Genomic DNA, 11,523 nt, shown 5'->3' with positions numbered 1-11,523 from the left:
ATTATCATTAACGAACATCATCATCATCATCAGGATGGTGATTGTAAACTGTCAATAACGGATGTTGGTTGGTTGGTTGGTTGGTTGTTGGTTATTAGGTTGTCAACAATGTTTCTTTGCAAATAACCAAAAACAAAGCAGACAAGATGATGATGATGATGATGATGATGTTGACAGCACGACAACCATAACAACAAATTGTATCCATTCATAATTGGGATTTTTCTTGAATCCGAATCTGATTGGCTGGATGGAATTGTGGAAAATCTAAATCCCGAATAATTTGGAAACATTCGGAACTGATGGGAGAGAATTAGGAGAGGGGTTAAAACACTTGCCTTTATTTCCTGCTTGTGTGTGGCTTCAATTTCTGGGATTCAGATTCCCATCATCATCATCATTATTATTATTATTGGGATTTCGATCCAGGAACAATACAAACATACACACACACACACATATATATATAACATGCTGGTATACAAGATTTTGACACAAAATTCTACATTACAATGATTGGCTCATCATGTTGATTGCCCCAATCTATCTATCTCAATATTTGGCTTAAAGTTGGCTAAAGTCAAATCGAACATTTTAGTTCATGTTAATAATGACGATGATGATAAAACTAACTAATAAAGATGAACCCGAAATGAAATGAAACGAAACGAAACGAAACTTTTGACAATCAAATTCGGTTTTTCATTCGTTATTGATTTGGTTGTTGTTGTTTCTCTTTTTTTGCTGTTTGTATTCGAATTTGGAAAAAATTGTCAATCTTCTTCTCTGAGGATTTAAATGTCCTGAACAAATTGGAAATGGAATGATTCGTTCATATATGATGTAATAATCATCTTTTTCATTATTATTATATATATGATAATTATTATCATTACTTTTTTTTACAAGAATCTAATCTATGTACTGAACTTTACTGCTGTTAATCGGATCGTCCAAGAAAAAAAAATAGTGATGCTATTTATTTTCATATAGCTATGAATTGATCATTCATCCATAATTCATTTCATCATCATCTTCATCATCTTCATCATCATCAGAATGATCAGAATGATGATGAAGATGAGAATCGCGAATAACACTATGTAACCCGGAATAGCCACATATATACAAGTTATTATTATTATTCATTAACATTCCAAAAAAAAAACTTTCATCACATTCTCTCTCTCTCTCTCTCTCTCTCGAGAATGGATAATTGAATGGATGGGACAGTGAAGTAGTTTGTGGGCGTTTTCATCGGTTGGTTTATTTGTATGTTCTAATCATTGATGAATATTCGAATATTAGAAAAAAATAATACATTGTATATGAATGGATCACACACACACACACTGTTTTTTTCCCTTGATGATGAGGAATCCCATTCGAATTTTCTGTTTTCGGTTAGTGAATCCATATCAAAATTCTGGTTATACATTTATTATTAATTAAAATACCAACCAACATAATAGAAACACAACAGAATGAGTATATTGATGAGATATAATCAACAACAACAACAACAACAATAATAACGAAAATAACAACCAGAGAAAGTGAAAGCGGATAAAATGCCGGGAATTTATCCGGGTTGCATTGTGAGAATTTATGTTGTCAAAAACAAAAACATCAGAACTTTTTTTTCCATTGGCTGTATTCATTCAATTACAATGTGGCCCACCACACACACACACTCATAACCAAGTCCAGAAATTCTAGATTTTTTTCTTCTTTTTTTTGGGGGGGGGGGAGAATCAAATTCTGTTCCTATCCATTCATTCATTCATTCATTCATTCATTCCCTTATTTTCATGATTCAATTCATTTACTTTGTATTATGAATAATTTAATTCATCATCACATCAACATCATTTCTCTACCATATATTATCATTATATTATCACTGTTTTGAAACCACCTGGAAAATTCTTTTCATTTCGAATACAGAATACGACCTTTTCAATGGTGGTCATATACGATATTAGATTTGATTCGAATGACTATTTTGACTCATTCTTGCGTGTGTGTGTGTGTGTGTGTGTGTTTGTCAACCTGTCAAACCTAAGGTAAATATTATCATTTTTTTCAATTTCAAAAATTTTTTTTATCAAATGAAAAAAAAAATTGAATTGAATTGAAAAGAAATTTTCTTTTTGAATTTTAAAACTTGAAAATTTTTTGTTTTGGCTGTGAATTCAAAAAAAAAAAACATTCCGAAACAAAACACATGAAAAAAAGTGAAAAAAATTGATAAAAAAGGTGATGAATGGTGATTATTTACTCAACGAATGTATATTTCATTTTTTTTCCCCCATTCCATAAATATGGATGTAAATGTTTGACAACAACAACAACAACAACAACAACAATGACAACAACGACAACGACGACAAAAATCAAAAAAAAGTGAATCTTTTTACAAAAAAAAAAAAAATGAATGAATGAATGAATCGACCAAGAATTCCAAGAATACCGAAATAATAAAAAAAAATAAATCGATACATCAGAATCAAAAGTAAAGAAAAAAAATCATTATGTCAAACTGGAAGATGGATCGTTTCATTCACTCACACACTCATACACACACACAGGGACAATTTATAATTCCATTATTATTATGTCTTCAAGAAATGTTTTTTTTTTCGTTATGAGAAAGTGAAAAAAAAACAATTGAAAAATAATCGATCAATCGATCCGGATTTTTGATCTGATCGATATCACCTGTGTGTGTGTATGTGTATGAGTGTCGAATGAATATTTGAATTGTTTGTTTATTTTTGATTTGTGAATTTTTAGTTTTCATTGTTTTTGTTGTTGTTGTCAATACATACATAAAGTAGCATATAAAGTGATAAATCACTTTTCTCAAATATTCATCTTTGAATACACTTACACATGTACAGAAAAAGGTCAGATAATCAAACATCAAATATCGTTGTGATCGAAACCTAAGAAAATTCGATTGGTTTTTTTTTCATTCTATAGAATTTCGCACACACACACCCACACACATGCACAGAATCTGCACTGTATCTAAGATCTACACAACAAACATTTTTTTTCTTTCCAAAATCGATTATAGTAATAATAATAATAATAATAATTTTAACAGTTCTCAGTTTAGTCACAATACAGACAAAGATCCAGAACCATTTTTGTTGTTGTTGTTGTTGATTTTTACAATATCGGACAATGCTGCAATAATGATAACGTTTTGGCTATAAAATGAAAAAAAAATTCATGTATTTTGTATGTGATCGGACTTTGTAAAAAAAATACACCTCTGAGAATCTGGCCATAAGAGAGACCACAAAGACTTTTTTTTTGGAACCCTGAAAAGAGAATCGTATCTAAATCATCGAACACATCAACTAAACGAACAAACAGAAAAAAAATGATGGCCATTCCTTCAACTCGCCCATACACACACACACAACACATGAACGAATAACGTTTTCAATCAAACATGCAAATCACGAAATCATTCGAATGTTCGTATTTTTTTTTTCGTTCATTTCAATTTTCCATTCGATCCAAAAGCATCATCATTTGATAAAGAGAAACAAAAAAAAAACAAAAAAAACAAAAAAAAAATACGGACATCATCACCAATATTCATTTTCGCTTTTTTTTTCTTTACCGTTTTTTTTTATATTTGTTTCATTATTATCGGACAAAATGGTAGAATTTTTTGGTTTTCATAAAGAGAGAGAGAGACAAAACAACACACTGGGTAATCGGTTTTTCTTTTTTTTCACTCTCTTTTTCTCTGGTTATTCGAATTCGAGGCGGGTTTTCATATGAACAAAAAAAAAATTGGAAATTATTATCATCATCATCGATGATGATGGTGGTGATGAGCATGATGAGAATATTCTACATTCAAAAAAAAAAAAAAAGAAATTACCACCACCACCACCACACACACGTACATGATCAAACCTGAACAAAAAATTATTAAATTAACAATTCCGAATTCGATTATATTACCAAGATGAGAATTATATTATTATTCAATTGATCACTAATTCAGCCATTTTCATTTATTCATTCCGTGATTGATTTGACGATCGTTATTAACAATTGTCAACAATTGTACGACAAACATAGAAGAAAAAAAATGTTGAAATAGTGGAAATTCTCAAATTTCATCATTATCACCGAAAAAACCGGGCGGACACAAAACAAAGCATGTTTTTTTTCATTTTGAAAATCCAACTAGAATATTCGAAATCAATCAGCCTGATCTCTCTCAAAACACCCATAAATTTATACCGGATAATTTTTCCACAAACCCGCCGTGATAATATAAACCCCGTTTACATACCACTACCTCAGAGAACATTCCATCGGTATGCAATTCTAATTTTAACGATGAAAAAAAAATATCCACTACCGAAATCATCTAGCTATACCACTGCCAATCGTATGTGTGTGTTTTTTTGTGAATGGCGCAATAAGAATGAATGACATTTGGTATTCTATGCGTCCGATTTTTTTTTATACGTTCCAACAGTAACTGCAACAACAACAACAACAACAACTACAACCACCATCAATATATATATACAATTTTTCGGGTTTTTGAGCCTATGTTTTCTTTTTTTTTTCGATTATTATTATTGTTATTATCATATTTTTTCTAATGGGTGGGTGTGTGTGACTCAATAATAATTGGGTCACCTGCCAATTATTCAATATCCTCATCACACGCACACAATTCAATCAAATCAAATATAATTTCAATTTTGAAAAATTTTTGTTCCATAACAGAGACAACAATTACAACAACAACCTTTGTGGCTGACATTGAAAAACATTGAATAATATTAATTGAGGCCACATGAAATGAAAAATGAAAAATTTATCGTCAAGGTGTGAGATTTTTTTTTTTAAGTGAAAAGAGAGAAAAATTGTGACTTTTTCATTTTTCAATTTTTCAACTTTGTGTGCACATATAATATATGACAATCATTCTTGTGTGTTTCTTATATATTATTGATTGATTTCGATTTCGATCCATTTAGCAACATCATCATTTTTTTTCTGTCGACAAATATAACCTGTATATGCAAAATGTATTAATATGCCAAACATTTCCTTCAAACATACAAGAAAATTTTTCTTTTGAAAAAAAATCCGTCGAGCTTCCAATAAAATTAGAAGAAAAAAAAATATAAACGAAAAATTCGATTTTCAAATTTCGACCTAAACAAACTTTATTGCCAAAAACAAAAAATTCCCAGCTCTGGGCACACGATGCTTGAGTGAATACAACGATTTTCGATTCGAATGTTTTCAAACCCTTATTATTATTATTATTATTATCAATCATCATTACGAATGATCTCATCATCATTGATACTTATCATATGGATCAATATAAATTTTGTTTTTTCACAACTTTCATCCACTCATCATTCAAACCAATCACCATCGAATGAAATTGTTGATCATCCATTCAATTATTCTTATCAATTAATTTTCTTCACCATTCTAATAGTGACCATAATAACATTAATACTTTATTGTGGAATTATTATGATGATGAGAAAATCATCTGAAAAAAATGGCCAAATTTCACCATTGGCCACCATTAATGATTCATCACAATCATCATCATCATCCGGTTCCTCTCCATCAACATCATCATCATCATCATCATCAATGATGAATAAAACATCGATACGTTATTTGGGTAAAGGATTAGATTACCAGAATCAGTCAATACCATACAAGGTAAATGAAAAAATTTTCTGAAATGCATGAATGATTTTAATCTTGAACGGATTGTATTGCTGAAATGCGGATTTCCTTTCATTGATTGGTCATTTATTTTTATTTTCATTTTTCAAATCTCAGGATAATCCAGTAGAGCGTATATCCAAACAATTGGAACATAAACGTACTTTGTATACATATCAATATGAACAGGTTAAAACCTTGAACGATATATTTGATCGTGGCCATCGACAATCTAGTTAGTCTAATCTACACCTTATTTTCATTGTTGTTGAAAATATGAAATTTTTTTTTGTATAGAAAATGGAAAATGTCTTGGTCAAATGAATACGGCTACAAATACTGTCGATTGGATTAATTATGGTGATGTAGTAAGACGTACGCAACATATATCCGATGGTTTACTAGTACAATTTGGTCTACAACCACGACAATCATTCATAGGGATTTATTCGATCAATTGTATGGAATATACATTGATTGAATATGCATGTTATCGACATTCATTAGTGATTGTACCGATATATGATACATTAGGTCCAAATATAGCATCATTTATTGCTAATCAGACTGAATTAACAATCATTGCTTGTGATAATATTGAACGTTTGGATCGTATACTTGAACAATCCAAACAATTTCATCATCTAAAACATTTGATTTGGATGAAAAGTGATAAGAAAATTACGATGGAAATGCGAAAAAAAGGTACGTGTGCTACATTTATGCAAATGGAATGTTTAAACATGCACAATATTATTTGTTTTTTCTTCCATTTTCAAGTGATGGATAAAGGTTTTCAATTACATATATTGGCTGATATTGAAAAGATTGGCTCAAGCAATCCTATCGCTGATGATCATGTAAGTTAATCAAGTTTCTGTGTCTGTTTGATTTACATTGAAAATTAATTTATTGAATTATTATTATTATTAGAAACCAAAAATCAGTGATTTAGCTGTAATTTGTTATACAAGCGGAACAACTAGTACACCGAAAGGGGTAATATTAACACATGAGAATGTTATTGCAAGTATTGCGGCCATTTGTATACATCTAATGGATCAACATGCAACCGTTGATGATACAATGATTTCCATATTACCATTAGCACATATGTTTCAACGTATCGGTGAGGTATATATTATATGTTTAAATTCATCTCTCTCTCTCCTTTCTCCTTTGTGTCATTTTGTCCATTTTGAATAATCATCTTATTTTTACGCAAATTTTTTTTTTGTTCCCATGATCATAATTCCATTAGGCTGCCGTTTTTATAGAAGGTGGTAAAGTTGTCTATTATTCGGGTGACATACGACAGCTTGCAGCGGAAATTCTAATCATACGACCAACAATCATGTTGGGTAAGTGTGTGTTCGTTGACGATAATTTGAAATTTTTTTGACCGCAAAAAAAAATTACCTCTGAACACGAGAAAGAGACATATGAGAAAAAAAACCTAATTTCCATAATGATAGAATCCATAGATTTTGTTTTTTAGCTATGATGTTGATGAGTTATGAGATTGAAGTGAATTTCCATTAAATTCTCAGTGTATATAGAAATCGATCGATTTTATATGTTCTCTTTCTATATTTCTTTGTGTGATTGTCTAATGATGATGATATTGATGATAATGTTATTTTTTCTATTTTTCTGGTTGTTCTGTTTCTTTGCAGCTGTACCACGTTTATTGAATCGTATCTATGATGCAATCTATGCTAAAGTTCGTAACAATATTCTAAAACGTTGCCTATTACATTGGGCATATAGACAGAAACGTAAAGATTTGGCTAGACACGTGATCCGTAACAATACCATCTGGGATCGTATAGTATTTGATCGTGTCCGACAGAATATGGGTTCTCGTTTACGTTTGATATGTGTAGGTTCAGCACCGCTTAGTGCTGATGTTCTTGATTTTCTTCGTGTAGCCATTGGTTGTGTGGTAAGTTGAAACATTTTATTTCATTTTTTATTATTTTATTCAGACTTTTTTTTCGAAACATTCAAATATAATCTTAATGGATTTTATGATCTCGTAATGGTGTTTTTTGTTTTGTTTTTTTTTCGTTTGAAAAAGATATCCGAAGGTTATGGCCAAACGGAATGCGTTGGACCATGTACAGCAACATTGATGGGTGATGAAACTACTGGACATGTTGGACCACCATTAGTTGGTTCTATTGTTAAATTAGCTGATGTACCAGATATGGGATATAATAGTTGTGATGGACGTGGTGAAATTCTAGTCAAAGGACCGGTCGTATTTCAAGGTTATTATAAAATGCCCGAACAAACAGCGGAAATATTAGATAATGATGGTTGGCTACATACCGGTGATATTGGTTATTGGAGCGCGGAAGGTACACTTCGTTTAATTGATCGTAAAAAGAACATTTTTAAACTATCACAAGGCGAATATATTGCACCGGAAAAGATTGAAAACATCCTGATCAATAGTCAATATGTGCAGCAGATATTTATTTACGGTGATGGATTTAAATCAATGTTGATTGCTATCGTCGTACCGGATTTAGATTTTATTCAATCATTAGACCATCGATTTCATATTCAACTGCCATTAATAGAATGGACAGAAGATCAATTGAATAGCCAACCATTACCAAAAAATCAATTAAAAGAATTAATTATCAATGATCTAAAACGTGTTGGACAAACAGCCGATCTAAAATCGTTTGAATTACCTAAAAATATCTATGTGAAAAAGTCACCGTTCACAATCGAAGAAGGACTATTGACACCAACATTAAAATCTAAGGTAAGTGATTCATTTAGAATAACAAATATTTGTTAGCTAGATCATATTTCCTGAATGATCATATATACTTGGTTGATTTATAATACCAACAAAATAATAATCATTTGGCCAATATATATACAAGCCATTTGTTTTTCATGTTGTGTTCACCGACATGTTGGTGGTATTTAATTAATTAATTAACCCAAATTAATGTATCGTTTGTTCTCTCTTTCTCCCTTTCTTTTGTTTCGTTTTTTTTTGTTTTTTAATGGATCGAAATCGTGGTTATCCATTGGCATTTGTTTTATATATATAATAATGAATGAATGAATGAATTACATCAGCGGAATGCCATCAGTAAACATTTTGAAAAAGAAATACAAATGCTTTATAAAGAATTGGAACAATATAAACCTAATCGTACAACGACGACAACAACAACGTCTACTACAACTAGATAAATCTTTTCCTCTCATCATCATGTTTCATGTGAAAGAAAAAAAAAGTTCAGTACAAATCGTCAATGAAGAAGATTGCAAATGACAAGAGTTACTAAAAGTTTTTTTCTCCTCTTTTTCATCATTTCGTTGATTATCATCATTATAACTTTGCCGACAACAAAAAAAACCAGGTTTCTAATTAATAGACCTACCCTGTATTTTTTTCCTGGCTCCCGGTTTTACCTATTTTTTATATTTGGACAATGAATTTCCGTTTTCACCCTAGTGTGTTTCTATCATTCGCATCAATGATGCAATTAATTTTTTTTTCTTCGTTAAAACAAAAATTCATACCCCATTATGCAATGGCGAGAAACAAGAAAAAACAAAAATGAAAAATTTCATCCAACCAACCAACCATCCAGGTTTATAATGATCATCACGATGATCATGATGATGATGACTAAACCAAACGAACCGGAAACCTCAAAACTAAATGAATATATGATGGTGAACACACAAACATACACACCATCCATCTATACATTCATTTCCTTCATTATAGTGAGATTTATTTATTATGCGACAGCAGCAAAAGAAAAAAAAATTCAATTCGGTAACGATAATCATCATCATCATCATCACCGTTACCATCATTCATCATACAAGAAAAACAAAGTGAAACAAATCCCATCATTTTTTATTCTTCTATATCATGGTGTTGTGGTGTGTGTTTTGAATCATGAATTTTGAATTCATTTTGTTCACATTATATGTGTGTAATGGGTAATACATGACAGTCATAGTCATATTGCATTTGTTTGTTTGTTTTTTTTGGTGTGTTTTTTTTCAATTTTGTTCTTGTTGTTTTATATGAATGTTTGTAGATGTTTTCATTATCATCATAGGAATTTATTAGACAGCGGACAACAATTTTTGCATTCATTTATTCATGCAATAATCAAGTGAAAAATACGAGCTTTTTATCGAAAAAAAAACGACAACATAAACACCCACTATCTATTTTGGTTATTTTTTTTGTTGTTGATTATATGAAGAACGACCATATGTAAACAAAACAAAAAATCATCAATCAATTGATACGCAACAAATTTATCTATCTGTAATCGATGCTTAATTTTTTTTACAAATTTTTCGCTGTATATCTTTATTTGTTTGTTAATTTATTTTCAAGATTGTAAACATACAACACACACACACACACAAATTCAATTACCCTAAAATCGCGACTATAAGACGCATCATAAACAAAAAAAATAGTCTTATACATAATAATGGTTACTTTATGGAAAAAAAATATCTGCGTCTTATAATCGCAATTTTAGGGTATTAATAACCTTGATAAATGCCGATAAGCGATGTGATATTGAAATAAAAAATAAATGGAAATAATTTTTGAAATATACCAATTCTAAACTGAATTTTTTTTCATTTTTTGTAGGTTTATTTATTTTTTGCTGCAAATCTTATCAATCGCGACTGTGTACATCCGATCCAAAATGTCAAAGGCCATCATATAATTCATTTTGAATATTTCTATATTTTGCTACGCACGGTTGGAGGTCTTACTTTCATGAGAAAAAAAAACAAGATACTCCCAAAGATAGTGATGAAAAAAAACATGAAAAAATGCACGCGACTTATCCATATTATTATCATCATCTGTATATACTAACTAAAGTCTTGAAAACAGCAGATTTATTATGAACAAACTAACGATAATTAATACAAATTGCCTATGACACGAATCATGACATAATTTTGATCATCATGTACATCAACAACATGAACGATGATGATGATGATGTACGATCTGACATTCTATATTTTAGTTGTTGTTTTTGTTGTTGTGGGGTGTGTGTTTTCTAGAATGTTTCAGATGAATCATTGTGTGTGTATGTGTGTTAGAGAGAAAGAGAGAATCACTCGGATGATGTCAAATTAAATTGAAAATGAAATGTGTGTGTGTGTGTGTGTGTGTGTGTGTGTGCATGTAATCACATTGAAAAAATATATTTTATGTATGAAGAGTAACCGAAACAAAACAAAACAAAACAAAAAAATGACAACATGAAATATATTTAGCCCAGCCGTTCACCCCAAAATTCAACTTTGATATAGGGGACCCATACAGAATATGGCCAAATGTGCTTACACTCAGTATGTGGGCCGATAAACGATTGTCTAGTTATGAGAAAATAATAATTCCACTTTGAAATTTATCCATGCATAGATTCATGTTCATATTGTTATAGATAGAATTGAGAATCGATCCACATCCACCAACTATCATTCACCACTAAACACAATATGGTTATCATCATAAATGTGTGATCCATGTTGTTATTATTTATGTGACTCAATATGTCAATTGGATCAATTCTGACAATCACAATTTCTGATGATGATGGTGATCAAGTAGGACCGGGTGTTAGAGAATTCTGTTTTTTTTTTTGAAAAAATGTTCAGATCATTATTATATTTGACTGTATTGGACTGGCTGGTATGTTTTTTTTTTTTTTTTTTGGTGAATAGTATTCGATTCATGCACGTGTC

General features: G+C 30.5%; 1 protein-coding gene across 1 annotated transcript; it reads left to right on the top strand.

Annotated features, from left to right (window-relative positions):
- Window positions 1-4,502: 4,502 nt before the first annotated feature.
- On the top strand, window positions 4,503-10,373 carry LOC124490690 (long-chain-fatty-acid--CoA ligase 5). Its single transcript, XM_047053230.2, has 9 exons — window positions 4,503-5,739; window positions 5,863-5,980; window positions 6,043-6,450; window positions 6,526-6,605; window positions 6,679-6,879; window positions 7,007-7,106; window positions 7,422-7,690; window positions 7,826-8,524; window positions 8,851-10,373. Exons 1-9 carry the CDS (start codon window positions 5,293-5,295, stop codon window positions 8,965-8,967), a joined length of 2,439 nt encoding a protein of 812 aa, XP_046909186.2. The 5' UTR covers window positions 4,503-5,292; the 3' UTR covers window positions 8,968-10,373.
- The last annotated feature ends 1,150 nt before the right edge of the window (window positions 10,374-11,523 follow it).

The sequence above is a fragment of the Dermatophagoides farinae genome, chromosome 4 (genome assembly GCF_024713945.1).
Source record: "Dermatophagoides farinae isolate YC_2012a chromosome 4, ASM2471394v1, whole genome shotgun sequence".
Taxonomy (NCBI): Eukaryota; Metazoa; Arthropoda; class Arachnida; order Sarcoptiformes; family Pyroglyphidae; genus Dermatophagoides; species Dermatophagoides farinae.
Note: the sequence above shows the minus strand (reverse complement) of the source record. Positions and strands in the feature narration are given on the sequence as shown.

Bases quoted from the DNA above. Each gene is read 5' to 3' on its own strand.
- LOC124490690 (XM_047053230.2), top strand. From the start codon at position 5,293: ATGTTTTCAAACCCTTATTATTATTATTATTATTATCAATCATCATTA. The intron at 5,740-5,862 runs GTAAATGAAAAA...TTCAAATCTCAG, and splicing joins ATCAGTCAATACCATACAAG to GATAATCCAGTAGAGCGTAT. The intron at 5,981-6,042 runs GTTAGTCTAATC...TTTTTTGTATAG, and splicing joins TCGTGGCCATCGACAATCTA to AAAATGGAAAATGTCTTGGT.